Below are 18711 nucleotides of genomic sequence, written 5' to 3'. Positions count from 1 at the left end.
TGCCTCAACCTGTGTGCTACACTACCTATGGGCTAAGTCAACCCAGGAATCATATTGCTAGAACTTGAGGCTCCTTTGAGACCTGCTTCACCACACTGCTGGTGCTTACATTGCTTGAGCTTGAGGCTGGTGGATCCTGTCGCTGTACTTGAATTCAAAATCCATTCGGGCCTGCTTTGATAAGCTCCCAGACTACTGACTGTTGCTGACCTACCCTGCTTTCTGCTGCCTTCAGACAGACTCTGCCTGCCTTGCCTGAGGAAGACTCCACTGTTTGCTTCCTTGACCTTGAACCCGGCAGCCCACGTTGAGTTAAAGGACTTCCAGTATATTAGCTGTTCTATGAAAGCAAGTTGAACTGAGCCCTCTGTACTGCCGTGTGGACGAATTTGATGTATTATTCCATCTTGCTGTATAAAGCTATCCATATATATATATATATATATATATATATATATATATATATATATAATCAGGTGTCCTGGTTTTGTTTCTCTAGGGAACCCTGCCTAATACAATGGGTTATGAGTTATAAAATGCCAGCCACTCTGTGGGATAGAAGTGAAGCCTTCCTTCCTGTAAAGAGTTCAGCCTTGGAAACGCACACGGGGCCAGTTCTACTTTGCCCTGTAGGGTTGATAGGCGTGGCATGGACAGGATGGCAGTGGCTTTGGCTTTGAGGCCTGGGGGCTGGGAAGAAGTCGTGGTGGCGCAATATGCAATCGCTCAGCTGCTAAGGAAAAGGCTGGTGCTTCTAAGTCCATTGGCTTCCTGGGAGAATGGCAACATGCTTTTAAATCGATGACAGCCCAGGAACCCGATGGGACTGTTCTACTGTGTCACCTTGAGTTGTTCTGAGCTGAAAGGCAGGATTTAACATGAATGTTTGGATCCAGTCATTTGGGAAACAACAGGCCATGAGGTATGGAGACTGTGACTTTTATTCAATAATTCTGTAAACCTAGCAAACTATCCCCGGGAGCAGACTTCAGGCTGTAAACCACCCATTGGAAGCCTTCAGGACAGGCAGAAGGAGAAAAAGTCTGTTCCAAATGGAAGAAGCAGGTTAAATGACACAGAAAGAGGAACGGCACGAGGGCTTGCTGGCAGAGAGGAAGGCTGGCCTCGTCAGAATACAAGGTGTCAGCTAAGCACAGGAAGAAATACTGTCGGAGGCAAAAATCGATGTCGAGTTTGAATTCCAGGGAGAAGAAAGGTAATAGAGAATCCAAGATGAGCCAGCAGGCGAGGTTGCTTGGAGGAGCTCGGGTGCTGCACTGCTTATGCTTTGGGTTGTTACACACCCAAGGTAAGCCGCTCTAAGCCACCAGCTGTTCGGAGAGAGAAAGAAACATCTTTCTACCCCTGTCGGTGAACAATTACCATCTTGGAAACCCACAGGGGCAGTTCTGCCTTGTCCTAGACAGGCGTCCTCAAACTACGGCCACATGCGGCCCGCCGAGGACATTTATCCGGCCTGCCGGGTGTCTTTGCCCCGTTTGTTTTTTAACTTCAAAAAAAGATATGTGCAGTGTGCATAGGAATTTGTTCATAGCTTTGTTTTTGTTTTTAACTATAGTCCGACCCTCCAACGGGTCTGAGAGACAGTGCACTGGCCCCCTGTTTAAAAAGTTTGGGGACCCCTCTCCTATAGGGTCACCATAGCCTCTGTGGCAGTGAGGATAATGTTGCCTGGAGAAACTGTGTTGGAATTTTTTTTCTTTTTCCTTCCTAGGTGGGTTGCTAAAGCAATTGAGATTTTTCATTTTGTTTTTCTGTGATTTAATCTTTGAGACAAAATTATCTAAAATCTCCCTGAGAAGGTGTTCACTCCAAAATTCTTGGAATGCTCTTGGGAGACTTCCTTGGTGCCTCCCCAACCGCCAGCTCCCTATTGTCCATGACAGAACCATCCTTCAAAATGGAGCATCTCCTTCCTCACTTAGCACGTTTCACTGAAGGGTTTCCATAATCAAAGTTATCGCTCTCCCAGTAACTGTAACCTGGACCAAACATAGCTGTACTTTCTGCTGCCCATTAGGCTTTTAACTCACTGTCCCAGCTGTGAAGGGGAGATTTAATTCAAACAAGAAAGCCTTTTTGGAAAGCAAATGCCAGGTTTTGAGTGTAAATGGCTACACCTTTCACCCAGTGCTTTTATACAAAGGTCTCTGGAGAAAGAAACTTCCACGGTTTTGGAGGGGAGGAGATAGAGCGACCTTTGACTTTGGTGGACTGTCATGCTCCTTCACTGGGGAGAGTCACCCCCTCCCCAGCTCTCATATTACAGTCATTGAGCAGACACAGTCAGCAGGCCTGGGCCAGGGTGAGAGGGTGAGCTGAGAATGGCATTTCCCTTGGGAGAAAAATGTAAAGAGGGCTCCAAAAAGCCCAGTAAGCAAATATATTTATGACAATATAATGCAATATTTTAAAAACAAAAATTAATTAAAAAATTAATGAACACATATCAAAATATCTATTCACGTGTCATTATTTGATTGCTGTGGGGGGGGTTCTGTGTGCATGTGTGCCCCTTACTCTTTTAGACCACTACCTGTAGGCAAGTGTCTCCCTCCCTCAGCCTAGGCACAGCCCTGGGAGACATTAAGATGAGGGTGAGGAAGAGGGGGGGCTTGGCTCCAGGCACACACTCCTGTATACTATGGTCATGGGGAACTCTGGAGAAGAACTCTGGAGAAGTACTTCTAATGGGTGCCAATAGAACAGAATGTTTCCAATATTAATTTTGTCGGGGAGAGTTCTAGTCAACTATCAAGCAAAGCTGTCTTCTAATTGTCCAGATGGATCTCCTAAGACTAAATAGCCCAAAGTCCATCCAATAAGCAATACCACAACACTCACTTTCCAAGCCCACTGGGCAAGGACCAAGGGACCGCCAATCCTCACGCTCTGGCTCAGGGATTACTGCTTGGAGAACCTGTCAGGTCTGCCGCGAGGTCCCCAAGGACAGGACAGGTGCTTCAGCACCTCCACATCCCCAGAGACTCACTCAGCATCTAGTCCTAATTAGGTGCACTATAAATGTTGGCTTAGCTAAATGATTAACTATTAGCAATTTTGGTAGGTAATTACCTTGGTCCCTTGGGAACTTGGGGCAGTTAATAGGAATTACACAAGCGGAATCCACTAGTAATCTCCGGACAGAACTGTTTTAATTGACAAGGCAGAGGAAACACCCTATCTATAAACATCCTGGTTAGCTGGTATGACAATGCTTTGGGGAACTGCTCACCCCAAAGCTTACTCTTTGGGAGGAGTCACATAACTACTTCAAAAATAAAGTATTAAAATTTTCTTTTCTTTTCAAAGACTTATGGAAAAGTCTTCAAAATAATGTGGAGTGCCTAAAACAATTTGTTTAGTGTTGAGCAATCAACACTTTGTCCAGTGTCCCTGAGCCATCCCCAGGACCAGCTATGAGTCAGAACACTGTGGTCCACAGGGTTGTCACTGATTGATCTTCTGACATATATCACCAGGCCTTTCTTCCTAGTCTACCTTAGTGCACGACATCTCCTGAGACCTCTTAAGAACCATAGCAGCATACAAGCTATCATCGATGGATGCCTGATGCCTGCACATGGGGTGCATTGGTGGGGAATCGAACCCAGTTCTTTTACATGGTGGTCGAGTATACTACCACAGAACCACCATTTCCCCTCCATGTCCCCATAGTTCCCTCCAAACTGTGACAGTGACTCAGTCTTTTATTATACTGCTTTGACCTCAACAGTTTGCAGCAGGTGGTCTGGTATATCATAGAATGTCCTCAGACAGGGTCTAGCTCCTTATGGCTAGATTGAGGTGGTCCACTGTGACAAGGTCACCATAGCAGGGGTGTAGGGGCCTTCTCAGGAGGCATGTGGTGTTGGCACAGCTCATCACCCATGGTGCCCACTTTGTTCATTGCTGCCAGCTCCCTCCTCGTGCTATTCGTGATCATGCACCATGGAATTAATAAACAAGATACTATGGCAAGACGCATTGTGACTACATGGATACACTGCTTCTGGTCGTAAGTTTGCCCTTTCGTTTTCATACACATCAATGGTCTTGCCTGAAACAATTCTCACCGTAGTGGTTACCTTCTCAGAAACGAAATCTAATCATTTTTAAAGCTGTTTCAAGCCCAAACCTACTGAGGTGAAAGATGACAATCTCACAGTCAAACCTGCCTTTCCCATAGCTCTGCGGGTTAGATATCCAGTCTGGGCTGAGTAAATCCATGGCAACACCGCTAGCCTCTCGCCACACCTCCTGCAGGAATCCCTCACCATGCCCTTCCTTATCAAAGGTTGAGGTAAGGCGTCAGCGTGTCTCAGCCGCTAGGAAAGAAGCCATTCCGAGCCGGTGAAGACTGGCATTCGCAATGAAAGCTGGCTTTCATTTTTGTGTTTCTATTAAAATCACTGTATCCCTGAAGCACACTTTTTTTGACTAGTCCCACGAGACCCTCAGACAGCGGCAGATCCAGAATCCGTTGGGAAAAGAGAAGAAAAAACGGGGAGTTTTTCCTCATGTGACTGTTCTCTTGGGTCCTAGGCAGTTGCCTCTTCAGGACGGAAAAGCAAAAGCTCCGTATGCAAGGAGCGCTGCTGTCTGTGGCGTGGAGGCCTGCAGGGCTGATGCCAAGGTGCCAGCGCACGGTCACTGAATACAGCGTTGGGAGAGATGTAAGGAGCACGCCACTGAACAGTCTTTCTTCTGTGCATGCAGGAGAGATGGAAGGAGCCTCGAGTGCAGCGATCATAAACTGGTCACTTAATTGGGGCATGATGGGCTTTGAGCACGCACTACCTTTGACTTTAATATTGTCCATTGAATCACTGTTGCTGGGAAAGTGACATTGAGTCGGTCGAGACTCCCGCTGACCCAGCAGTTTAACAACCGTGAGGGGGCGCAGGGTTGTAGCCACCATCTCCATCCCTCTCACTGAGGGTCTGCCTCTTCGGATCGTGGATTTATTCAAATAGGTTTTCAAGGATGGCTGTTTTTGACCACCGCTCCATGACATTCCTGATGATGTCACCCTCTGTTCTGGTGAGGCAGCCCCAACACCCTCTGGTGCCAGGACTCACACCTGCACAGTAGTGACCGCGAGCCCTGCAGTTCTGGAACCGCAGAGGAGCTTCAGAAAAGGCAGGGGGCAGTTTGTGTCCGGTTCCTGTAGGAATCCACATCAGATCCATGGGCCTGTGCGGGGAATGCTCTGCTCCAGCCACTGCATCTGCTGCTTCTTGGCAAGGCCCCTGTGAAGCTGGAGATGGCTCCTGGGCAGCTGGATGCCATACCGGCTAGCATCAATGCTGATAGCCACAGACTCCTCCCAGGAGGCCACTTGGCCCTATGCAGTTCCTAAAAAAGAGTTACAGGGATGTTCTGGAAGTAGTCTGGGGCAGTGGGAGGAGAAAGTAAGCCACATTTATTGAGTATGAACTCTATGCCAGGTACAATGAAGGATGTTTCATAGATGTTCTTGCTTACTGTGAACCTGGCACCGCTGGGGCATATGATCCCTACTTTTACAGAATAAGCGATTGATGATAATAAGAAGCTAATAAGATTCCGAGCTGCATTCTTGCCACTATTGCCGTATCCTCAGAACAAAGGATTGTGTACCCGATAAATCCAAACCCGGACATCACCTGGTCTGTTCTGGCTCCTAATGACCCTCTTGGAGGACCGAGTAGACCAGCCCTATGAGCTTTCGAAGGCTGTAAATCTTTACAGAAGCAGACTGCCAGAAATTTCTCTCACAGAATGGATAGTGGCTTCAAATCCCCAACCTTTTAGATAGCAGCCGAGCACTTAACCAAGACACCACCAAGGCTCCTCATGATCAACCAAAAATGCAAACCTAACTCGCCCCTGTGGAGGCAACTGTGACTCCTAGTTACCCTCTAGGTCAGAGTAGAACTGCCCCGTGGGCTTGTGAGGCTATAAATCTTTACTGGAGCAGACAGTTGTGTCTATCGCCCTCAGAGTGGCTGGTGTGTTTAAACTGCTGGCTTTGCAGCTAGCAGCCCAACTATGGTAGTGACATCATCTGGTGTCAATTTGAGAGGATTAAGAGTGAAGGGATGGAGTTTAGCCTGTCAAGCAGGTCGCAGCTTGATGACCTCATTTGGCGGTGCTAAGGAGATAAATAGCTCACTGGAGGCAGGATGTAAGCTCACTCCCTGCAAGACATTTCCATTGACATGACACATGGAGCTACACTAGCGCTCTGGTGCTGAAGAACCCACGTGGAGACCCGCGCCAGCGCTGAGACGCTTATGCTGTCATTGGATCCACAAGACCTTCCACCCACTGGCCTGTGATCTTCCTGTATTTAGTGTCATTGCATGTGTTTCATGAGTCTGACGAGGACTTTATAGATTGGTATTGAACATATTGGCTACTATTGGACTTATGGACTTGATATGAACTGGGCTGGGATGTTTTCTCCATATTCAACTGCTCTTGGATATAAACTTCTTTCTTACACATAGATGAGTGTCTATGAATTTGTATCTCTAACCAACCGAGACTGAAACACCAACTCACAGCCCACCATGCCACTAGGGCTTCTTCTTGTCGGCAGGAACTGTTTCAATATTTGCAGAATGAATCCATCTGTGAAGTCGCTCCGCATCTTCCTCTATCAGGGAAGTGAGTCAGGGGAAAGTGCTCTGAAATGCTCCAGGGTAAACATCAAGTGGTGGAGGGCAACGTCAGGTGTCAGGGGCAAGGGTTGTTGACTTTGTGCGAGCGAGTTGGGGTGATTCCACCCAGGCCGTGCCTTTCATGAGCTGTCAACCCTTGGGTGAAAACATCACCTGGCCTATCTGAGGCTCAGCCTCCTTGCCCACGAAATAGGGCTGCCACGTGCTGGCCAGTAACCATCAAACCTGACACATAAGTAAGTCTAACCGGCTAAATGGTGCTGGGGAAAATGCCATCATGTGACCGTCACATGAGAGCCACTGCTTTGGACTAGGGTGGACATATGTAATGCCATGAAAGCCAGAGGATAGGCAAGGGGGGATCTGAATGTCCTCAGACCCTCATCTGTTTCAGCTTCGACTGTGCAGCTTAATCATTAGCGGGTCTCCGGCAGGAAGGCACCGCAGACCGAGAATTTCAGCACGCCTTGTCTCCCTGCCTTTTATCTGAAATCTGAGGGAGCAGCGAGGTTAGAGGAAAACCCTGCAGCGTTTGCACGATGGTATTGATTCCCGGAATTAAATGGTGATGCAAAGAGGCTGTCACAGGCTCCCTTCTGCCCTGCAGCACGCAGGCTGCCTGCGATATCAGAGAGCCCAGAATCCAGGCTGGCCATGAACTGTGCACTTTAGAAAAAGATGCTTCAGCACAGAGAGGCAGGGCCTGGTGCGGTCCCACATGGCAGGGCATAGGTGAACTATGAACGGCCATGAGGCTACAGAACACCTGCATGTCCCTTCCCTCCCCATCAGGAGTTGAAGATGCAAAGGCCCTTTTGTTCTCTCTCTCTCTCTCTCTCTCTCTCTCTCTCACTCTCTCTCTCATTGTGTGTGTGTGTGCATGTGCGCGTGTGCGTGCGTGCACGCCCCTGCATGTGCACAAGCTGAAACTATGTGTACATAACATCCATGGCAGGTGGGGAATGTGGAGGTATGGGAGTAGGAGATGGTGATAAAAGATTAAAAATACATACATTCTCTGCACTCTCCTCTTGCACAGACACACATATGCGCGTACACACATGTATGCAGCATGCACGTGTATGCAGGTACTAATGCAATGAGGAAGAGTTTTGCTTCACCTGGTGGCGTGAATTACAAATTGGGCTGTGATACTCATGGCCAGCAGTTCGAAACCACCAGCAGCTCCGCAGGAGAAAGACTGGGCTTTCTACTCTCATAAACAATTAGGGTCTGGGGAGGTCGCTGTAAGTCAGCATTGACTCAGATGGCAGTGAGTTTGAGTTTTTGAATGTGGGTGTTGTGTTATGAACTTTGGGACAGGATTGAATTGAACTTCTGTACCTGAAGTCCACAGAGGGAAACCAGCACAAAGAAACATGCTACAAGTACTCAGAGCAGGAGACCCCGGGGAGGAAGCAATCCTGCTAGGGCTGGACAGAGGGGAGCTACAGAGGAAGATACAGTGGCTCCCAGTTGTCCCTGCACACCCAGCCCTGCAGGCAGGTGGACAGGCACCATGGCCTCACAGCCTTCCAGCAAAGTCCTCACCAACTGCCCCTGTGATCACCAAGGATGGTGGCAGGAGGGGCACGGGGATTTCCTGGGGGAGGTGCCATTGAATCTGGCATCTGGACAGTAGGTAGGATTGACCTGGCCTCAGAGTGACGGGAAGGTGTTCTGGACAGCAGGCAGCGAGCCCTGGGAGTGAGCATGCGCCGTGCATTTGAAGAGCTGCCAGAAGCTTGTTGGCGCAGGAACACAGAGTGTAAATGTGGAAGGCCCTGGTGAGTGCCTACCGCTAACATGCTCAGCTGCTGATAGAAACCTTGGCAGTTCAAGTCTGACCAGAGGCACTTTGGATTTAGTTCTGAAAAATCGACCCTGCCAAATTGGCAGTTGTCTTGGGTTGGTGTCAGGAGCCAGAAACGAAGCGGTGCAGGTACGCAGTTGTGGGAAGTCAGGCTTGCTCTCGGAGCTTCTGTGCTCAGAGCCGGGTGAGGGGAACGTACAGGGGAGATGGGGCATCAAAAGAGCAATGTGTTAGGTTTGGCAACACACTGCTCCCAGTGCATAAAGTCTTTCCTTTTGCTGGGAGGAAGGATGTGGGCATGGGCTGGAAAAAGATCTCAGAAGGGGAATTGTATCCGCATGAACCTAAAGGAGATCAGGATTTTCCCTGCAAAGGCAGAGTGGAGCCAGGCAAGAGGCATGAGGAACCAGAGTCCTCCTCGCCAAACCCAAGCTAACGAGATCAGGAACTCCAAGCTGTCCACAAGTAAGACTCCAAGTGTAACCAAACCCACTGCCATCGAGTGGGCGCTGACCCATGTCCTATCGCCACCCTATAGAACAAGGTAGAACCACCCATGTGGGTTTTGGAGACTGTAACTCTTTATGGTAGTGGAAAGCCCTGTCTTTCTCCCTTGGAGTAGCTGGTGGTTGTGAACTGCTGGCCTGGAAAATTAGCAGCCAATCCTGTTAGCCACTACACCAGCAGGACTCCTTGCTAGAGCCTTCAGGCTGAGTCAATGGACTTAAAGAATTGTTTTCTTAATTTTATTTTTTAAAAAGGTGAATCCCTGCTCTTGTCCTCTATGTTTCCCATTGAACCAATACCATTTCCTCTGCAGAATCAGGGTCATGTTTGCTATGCTGAGCACAAAAGCATGCGTCTGCGTTCTCTTTGAAGGATGAAACATTTAAAAACCCGAAAATCTTGTTGTAAGAAGTGGGGATGAAATGAGAACAAATCCCTCTGGATCTGGTGCAGAATTAAATTTTATGAGTCACTCAGCAGCCTGGCAAGGCCCAGAAGGGAGCCAGTGTGAAGCCACCTTTCAAAGTACCTGGAGTTGACAGCTGACCTTGCACAAGGGAAGGGGGAAAGGAGTCCACAGAGGCAGAAGTCAGCCTTTTTATGTCACCTGAGGTTGTCCTTTTCATATGCTAAGTGTGATTCTGGGAAGCTGGGTGCAGGCATTTAACCCTATCATTAAACCAACACCAACAGTCAGGCTAAGGAGGACTCTCATTCTGAGTCATGTGTGCCCAGGGTTACAATGAATAAGGTAATAGCAGGAAAACATAGCTTCCTCATGCCAGGCCTGCAGGGCTGAGCTGTAATTACCCCAAAGCTGGCAATCAATACTAGACAAGCATCTTTTCCAACCCCCCCCCACCCCCCTCCCCAGGACACAATGCCCGCCTAACAGAATCTTGGCATCCTGCACTGTAATTTCAAAAGTGCTACACGTGGCTTGGCCCCTGGGCATTGGTTCCCATAGGTGGACGCGTCCTGTGCTTGAGGTTGGGAAGGGTGGTGCCAGGGTGGCAAGTAACAGCCAGTGGTAAATGGCAGAGCTGTTATCAGCGGAGAAGCTTCCAGAGGCCAGAAGAAATAGCCAGGTCATCCGCTTGGGAAGCCTTGTGACTTTGCCTTCTTACAAGTTTCCAATCCAGAGATGTTGGCGCCAGTAGAAACCAAACAGCAAGCCGAATGGTTTGGCTTTGTCCAAGCTGAAATTATGCACACGCCATGCCTGCACCACCCACACGAAAATGAATGTATGAGGACAAATGAATCTGCATGAGAGCAGGGTCATGCCAGAGCGTGTATGAAATGTCCTTTAGGAAGGTATTTGGTAAAAAACTGGAGAGGGTTCTTGAATTAAAATTTTTTTTTTTTTTAAGGACGAACCAGGCTTTTGCTGCATTTCCAACAAATAGTGAAGTTGGAAAAAAAATAGTGAAGTTGGCCACGTTATAGCAGCGGTTCTTCAAGTGCAGTCCCTGCACCAGCAGTGCCAACATCACCCTGGAACTTGTTTGAACAAGAAAGTCTTGGCCTCGCCCTGCAGACCAATAGATAGGACAGGTGCTTTAGCGGCAGCAGCAGCAGGTGAGGGCGGGGCCCTGGAGCTGTGACTCCACCACTGGGTTGTCTGGGGGTGCAGTGGTAGAGCCTCAGAAAGACTTAGAGCCTGGGAACCCTTGGTGGGGCGAACTTCTGTTCTCTTCTGTCACATCCTCCCTCGGAGGTATTCCCAACTCAATGGCCACTGGCTTAGACTTCCCACAGGAGTGCTGGTGGCACCGTAGTTAGGGGTTGACTGCGAATGTGAAAGGGTGGCAGTTTGGACCCGTTGGCTGTACCTAGGAAGAAAAGGCCTGGCACTCCCCTTCTGTAATGACTGCAGTCTAGGAAACCCTGGGCAAGAGTTTTACTCTGTCCACGAGGGTCACTGGACCGGACTTCACACAAAAACAAATCTCTCAAGGAGATGGCTGATGGTGCCAACCAACTCCATCCCAACGACATCAACATACCTGGGGGCTGGGGAGCAGCCCCTGCTCTCTGTACAAAATTCTCTGGGGGACATAGATATTTGACACTGAGACTTTCGGAGAGGTTCACAGTCATAGTGGCTACTTCCCTAATGAGTGCCTTTGCTGGAGGGGAATGCTTTTGAAGAGAGGAGCCAGCCCCATCTCCCTGAGCCGGAGAACTTATACACAAAGCACCAAACACAATGGTAGGAATCATGTTTAATAATTCCTCCAGAAAAGACAGTTGCTCACCCCGGGGAAGAGGCGGGGATGCCCCCACAGTCAGACTCCATGACAAAAGTGATGCACTCTGAGGCAGTAAAGAGTGACAACCCACCTCCCACACACCTCCAGTCTAGATGCATCATCCCGAGGGGAGCATTGCCTCCCACTCCCTGCTCGGCCTGGGAGCCCACAGCACAGGGGGTAAGCCAGGCAGCAGCGCTTTCTCAGGAGGCTGGTGTGAATGACTGTGCGAAGTGATGACGCCTGTCAGGATGGAGCTCTGGGGCCCACCCCCTGCGAGGGCCAACGTCCCCACACCTCTGCTCTACAGATGGACTGTGAAGCAGCTCATCTTTCCGTCCAAGTCAGGAACATGTCAATCAGTCCATTTTAACTGGGTGCCCCAACCGGCTCCACTGGCCCAATTCCAGGAGCCACAATTCCTCTGTCACTATTACAAGGCATCTAAAAATCGCTCATATGGACAAACACAGTTTTGTACATATTTGTAAGATGACCTTTCAATGGGAAGAAGCAACATTCTTAAGGAAGTGTCTGTAGAAATGAGGAGCCAACCTCACGATCCTGTACCGTGAGTTAGAGTAAGACTGAACTCTCTCTTGGGGAAGAAAGATCAGTAAAAAACACCAGTAGCAAAGACTAGAACCAGCTCCCCAGATGACTGGTAGATGCGCTTAAGGAACACCACTCATTATTAACATCAACATCAGAGCCAATCTGGAGCGATGCAGACATCCTGCTGGTCACGGGCATTATACTGCCTTGGTGCTGCTGTCTAGTAAGCACTAGGAGGCTACTGCGCCCATAAAGAGTCCCAGGCTCAGAAATCCTCTCTAGGGTCGCTGTGACTCCCCATCAACTCAATGGCATGGTTGGCCATGGAACCCAGAGGGAGAGGGGAGGGAACAACAGAGGCAAGTCTCCCTAATTACATTACACGGGCTTTGGAGTCTGACCCAGCTAGGTATGAATTTTGGCCTTGCTGTTTATTCCTGTCTGGTCATGAATGTTAATCAAGCCTATAAGCTATAAGTTACAGTTTCTTCATATCTAAAATGAGAATAATAATCCCTAGCTCCTAGGACCATCGTAAGGAGAGAGAACACATCTCATGCGTTCAGAACAGTGCTTAGTCTAAAGCAAATCAAATAACAACTGCAACCATGAATTGTTCCCCCTTAAAAGTCCAAGTGTTAGACACACGTGCACACACCACACACACACACACACGTACACACCACACACACACACACCACACACACAATACACACACACACACACACCACACATTCATGTATAGCTCCGGTACCCCTTCTATCCATCTCCTACACCCAGATTATATCCCTTATATCAATTACTTAGTTACGTGTCTGTTTCCCCTACTAAGGGTTTTCTTGAGAAAAGAGATGTTCCCTCACACATCAGGTACCTCGTCTTATTTCTGAATGCATGAATGAAGGAAGGAAGGAATGGATGGTCGAATAAAATGGGGTTTTGTATTTACCCAGTAATAAGATGAGGTTCTGAATTGCAGTGGTGCAAACAGAAAGGAAGAAACCCAAGAAGGACCCCGTGCAATGGAAGTCATAGTAATGCTTCAAGAGAAAAAGTAATATAGTTCTGTAGAGTTTTCTAGCAATAGTCGATCAAAAATGAAATTCACACAGAAATCTGGTAGGCTTTTGGAGGGTCAGAAGTATTCACACAACAATTTAGACAGCATTTGTTGGTTTGGGGGTTCTATAGAGTCCTCTAAAGCCATTCCCCTCCCGATCAGAGGTCTTCCTGGACACTACAAGGAGCCTAGATTATGTCAAAATCACTTACCTCCCAATTCCAAATCTTAAGAATTCTAGACCTGCACTCCAACTCTCAAGAATTCTAGTCCTGCCTGGAATCACTCATTACTCTGTCCTTGGAACCAGCACCATTCAGTCTCCCACATCATCATCGGCAGACTCTGCCCTACTGTGCTCCCTCCTCTTGGCCATTGCCTTTGGATCCAACTCTGCCTTAATCTCTGAAAAATGTCCACCCAATGCACATTGACTTCTCTGTGGCAATCATGCCTCTGCCACCACCACCCTCTCTGCTCTATCTCTGGAGCCTGAACCTGGGACATTTGCTTTTACAAGGAAGGAGGCAAGAAGAGAGACTGAACCAATTTTCATCATCACTGGAGACAACTGGAGAAAAAAACCCCATAAAAATCAACAAAGAAAATAGGTATTTGGTTGTTCACGGACATAAACACACCCCCTATACATACACACCCCTGAGAATAAAATAAAGAGCATGAAGACAAATCTTCTGGAAAAATGCACACTCATGCCTGTACCTACACCCTGAGAACACCTGCCAAACAAGAAAGACAACGACAAAATGCTCTACGTTCAACGCCAGTCCCCACACCATATTTCAGAACAATGGGAGTTAGTCACCAGGAAAGTCGGCCGGCTGAGGAGCACGCTGTTGGCTTTTATCTTTAGACTTCAACTGCCATTCATCAGCATCAATATTTTAGAGCTTAATCCGCTCAGACCTAGTGTCAGCACAGAACATGCACATCCTCATGAGGACTCACCGCATCCTGAGAGCTGAGGACCTCCAAAATGCTGTGCAGTAACTCAACACAGTACTTCTTCTCCTGGGCCTGGTGGTGCAGCTCCTCCTTCTGCTCCAGCAGCTCCTTCAGCTCTTTGGTGATGACAGGGAGCAGGATGTCCCGGCACTCTGGAATGAAGACATACCACACGTGTTGGGGCTTTCTCACATTTTTGTTTCTTTCTTTTTGAGATACTGTTTCCTTGCATTAATAACTCACTCTCCTTATAAAAAATCATGTGTTAAAGATTAAGTAGGGTTCAGATTTTCTTAGAATATCCTTCAAAAGTGTGATCTACCCCCTCTCCAAAAGCAACGGCTGATACTTTGTCCTACGTGTTTGGATATATGCATCTCAAGGTATAAGAGCTCCGGTGGCAGAAGGGTTAACTACCAGTTACTCACTGAAATGTTGGCCATTCAAATTACCCAACAATCAGCAGTAGAAAGACTTCATTCGATGCTCCAGTAGAGCCTTCTGGGGCAGTTCACCTGTGGATGCCATGAATTGGAATCAACTCCACGAGCACCTATCCAGAAACCAAACCCCCTGCCATCAAGATTCCAACTCACAGTGACCCCTATAGGCAAGGGGAGAACTGCCCCTGTGGGTTTCCAAGGCTGTAAATCTCTATGGAAGTACAAAACCTCCTCTTTCTCCCAGGGAGCAGCTGGTGCTTCCACTGCGGACCCTGTGATTAGCAGCCCACTGGGTAACCACTGGGCTACCAGGCCTCCTCCAGGATCTGACACTCGGTGTAAAAGATGTAGCATTGATCTGACTTGAGTGTCCTAGAAGTAGGTTATGTCATACTGAGAACATAAGCCTTCCTGGTGTTTCATATGATTTTGTGCAGATGTGTATCAGGGAACAGTATCCACTGCTATTTTGCTCCCTTTTTACCCCCAAAGAGGAAGAATCTCAGCATTGTTCTGCAGGGTAGCCTTTCCCTCACATATCTTTCCTGGAATGCTTCCTTGTGTTATGACATGGAGTGATAGACTTAATGATGTGTAACTGTTTCGCAGTCTTCTCTATGATGGAGAGATTTGTCTACTCAGCCACACTTCCAATGGCAGATTTTTTTTCTTCTTACTATACAAACAGGAGGAAGCCACCTTCCACTTGAATCTTCATACACACAGACTTTCCCTTGAAACTAATTTTCTTGTCTTTTCATCAGAAAAGGGTTTCACTCTAGATATTATTGTCTCAAGAAATTTCTTGGACATTCTGACACCTCATCTAGCTTTGATTCTGTATTTCCATAAAAATAGAAAACTTTTTATTTTTGAAGTCCCAGAAAAGGGTCCAGAAATGGTTTAAGTCACCCACTGCCATATGGCCCCTGAGCTGGACTGTGACTCATGGATTCCTGGGTTTCACTTGAATGTCACCAGCGATGTTCTTGGTGACTATCCTTGGTGTGGGAGACTCAGGGGCTGGGATTCCCGTGGTGCGGTTTCGTCTTGCCTGTTGTTGTTGACTTGATTTGTATTCACATTGGCCCCACATGATAGAGTAAAAGTGTCCCCATGGTATTTTCGAGTTTTCACATCTTTAGGAGCATAGATTGCCAGGTCTTTCCCCACAGAGCTGCTGGTGAGTTCCAGCTGCCCCAACTTTCATCAGCAACCAAGCACTTCATGAGTATTTGCACACACAAAAAAGTAAGGAACCGGAGGAACTAGATAGGAACATCTCTCTTTCTGTCAGCCCAGCATTCACTCCCTGCTCCTGGCTCCCTAACTTTACTCTGGGGATATAATTCTGGGAGGACTATCATAAGACAACCTAGTCTCCTCTGAATAAGGGCTGGGAACTTGACCCCAATTAAGTTGGCCCCTTGAATTTGAATCTACAGGGACATTTTATAATAGCATTTGCTGCGATTGCTAATAAATCTTGAGTGTTTACAGCATGCCAGGTGCTGCTATTTTATGTGTTGCAGTAATAATTATCTCAGATAATTCTCCCAGTGACTCTAGGCCACAGGCACCATCACTTCTCCACTTGGCTGAGGACTTGGCTAGAACACAATGGATCCGTGTTGACTGCAGAGCCTGCAGGAAGAGGGCAGTCTTTCTTGGAGGTTGGTTGTCTGCTCACAGGTATCCAGTGAGAGCTGCCCACTGGTGCCTGCTGCTTTCCTGGCCACAACCATTCTGGGCCTCTCCTCTCCAAAGCGCTGGCATCCCCAGCTTCTCCTTTGCCACACTCCCTATCTTCCAAATAGATTGAGTTTTACTTTCAGCTAACTTTCCTGGTGCTTACAGTCAGAGTCTCAACTGCTAGAGCCACAATGTGCCAAAGAGCTTCAGAAGGTAGACAACCTCTACCTGGAAGGTTTGTGAAAACCTTGAAAATGCTCACAGAATCCTGTCTCTTAGATCAACCACTCCTAGTGCACAATTCAATTTAAATTAGTACACTTCATCCCCCCAACACGTAAGCTGTATGAGAGGCAGACTAAAGCTCAAGTGCCCAGGACAAGACTTGGCTCATAGCAGATGCTCAGTAAAGTGTGGCTCATTTGTGATGGTTCTTGATGAGTGGATAGCAACATCGCCACAGAAAAGGGGGGGGTTAGAATGCATACAAATCGGCTAAGTAAAATGTTCTCTTACAAATGGAATAAGGAGACATAGTATTTAAAGGGAAAGTTCCTAGTATGGTGAAAGGTTTTAGGTTATTAAAAAAATAATAATAAACCAAACTGACTACCATTGAGCCGATGCTGACTCACACAGTTCTCAGGATATAGAGAGTTATGGGCTCCAAAATATTTTTACTTAGCTTAGATTAAAGTCACAAGTTTAATGAAACTAAATGAAAAGTTTAAGTTTAATGAAACCAGACATCACAAGTTTAATGAAACTAAATGAAAAGTTGATACTTAAAATAGTGTTGATCTAAAAAGATCCAGTCTTGGAGCACACACTGACTGTTCTACATTGTCCCCTAGTGTGGCCAGGAGTCAGAATCCACTGGATGGCAGTGAGAGGGACTGTGGATCACAAAGCAGTAGGTTGTCCATTCTTCTTTTTTAGAGAGATACGCTGTGAAATTGGAAACTGCTTACAGACAATGTAATTGTATGTATATTTACACAGCATTTAAACTCTATCTATGGAACGTGGGTGGCACCTTTGGACTGCTAACCCTAAGGTTTGCAGTTCCAACCTAACCAGCTACTCCTTTGGAGAAAGATGAGGCTGTCTGTTCCCGTAAAGATTCACACTTGGGAACCCAAAGGAGCTAGTTCTACGCTACCACGCAGGGTCACCATGAATCTCAACCAACTCAAATGCAGTGGGCGGGTGGGTTATACGTAACCAAATCTGGTCAATATAAAGCTGAGTAGTTTGTCGAGATACAGTGGGTCACCCGGAGCTGGTAATTGGTTTGGTTTTAATATTTATAAATGGGGAAAAAGACACTTTTTGCACTGTTCAGAACTTTGTTTTAAACATTATCTTCCAAATAAACTGTTTGCTAGAGGAAATAATGAGGATTCAAATGCTTGGCGGAAAAACTGGGTGAGTTCGTTTGAAGTTGTAGGCTTGACGATCCTTAGCTTCCTAATCACGCTTTTTGATTTTGTCATGATTAAATCCAAGTTAAGAATCTTGAAAGACTTCCTACCCAAAATATTAATTTTGTAAGTAGAATATATTAGGGATTCTAAGAAAGGATGTTACAATACAACAAAAAGTCTAACCTCCTTCCATGCTTCTTTGGACCAAAGGCAGCCACTCAAAGAGGTCCTAGAAGGTTCACTCCCTTGTTGGAGCAGGGTAGTCAGAGTGATAGAGCGAATGAAAGAGTTAACCAGCTATTAGTTAAATACTGGAAATGTAATATAGTTTGGAATTTGGTCTGTTGAGATTTAACTTGTTAAAAGGGACCCAAAATGTAACAGCCCTGCTCCTATAGTAAAAAATTCTATAAACTTTTTAATTATTCAAGGCCTGGGCTTGCTGCAAAACCTGTTAATTATCCAAGGATTCTCTAATCAGGGAAGGGGAAGCAGGGCCATTTAGATAAGCAATGGAGCCCGAATCCTTAGGGAATACTGGGATGACAGCTCCTGGAGTAATGAAGGTATCAACTGATGGTCTGACAATCCCTTGGGAAATGTAAATTGCTTTCCTGTTAAACTTTTTCTCATTTATCCTATTGTTTAAAAGTCTTCTGATTTTTAAAACTTTTTAATTAGCTCTAGGAACTATTGCAACGGTTCTTTCTTCTCGCATAGTTTAAGTTATATAACTCACTGGATTTTAACTGAATGTTTGAAGCAGTTCAGAGCTAGGAAACCCAACTGTTTGCTTCTGTCAAAACTTGTACAAACTTGGAATTTCTTGAATCAGCCTGACCTCTGTCTTTGATTACAATAGTGACAGACCCTTGTTAGCTAGCACAAGAGGAGAGCAAGGTCAGAGAGCCCAAACCAATGAAGACTCTTTCCCAGTAGTCCAGGTGATTACAGGGAGAAAAGTTCTAGGTTTCCTCCTTAGATTTCCTCCCCAGAGTCGACATAGCTGTCTGCTACTGAGGCTCAAGATGTGGCAAGGTCTTGAAGGTGGGTGGGGACAGATGATTGAAGGCTGTTGAGATTAAAGTGTATGAAGGAAATATATAATATTTTGAGGCCTAATTTAGCCTTCTTTGACCCAATTGTGTATGTGTTTTAAGCTTAAATCTCTTCCTATCAATTATCGTCTAATGGTTACAGCAGGCGTATTAAGAATGATGAATGTGTTTTAGAAGTAGATAGTGATGGCAGGTGCACATCATTCAGTGTAACTGATGTCATCGTATTGTTCACTTCAAAAGAGC

At 46.7% G+C, this 18711-nt stretch overlaps 1 protein-coding gene across 1 annotated transcript in view; it reads right to left on the bottom strand.

Moving 5' to 3' along the window:
• DOCK2 (dedicator of cytokinesis 2) overlaps positions 1 to 18711 on the bottom strand; it is a 522265-nt gene that overhangs the window by 311649 nt on the left and 191905 nt on the right. The window contains exon 27 of the mRNA XM_075542723.1: positions 13849 to 13997. Within this exon, the coding sequence (XP_075398838.1) occupies positions 13849 to 13997 (149 nt within the window). The remainder of the gene's footprint in view (positions 1 to 13848; positions 13998 to 18711) is intronic.

Source organism: Tenrec ecaudatus, chromosome 2, assembly GCF_050624435.1.
Source record: "Tenrec ecaudatus isolate mTenEca1 chromosome 2, mTenEca1.hap1, whole genome shotgun sequence".
Taxonomy (NCBI): Eukaryota; Metazoa; Chordata; class Mammalia; order Afrosoricida; family Tenrecidae; genus Tenrec; species Tenrec ecaudatus.
This window is presented reverse-complemented; position numbering and strand designations above follow the sequence as displayed.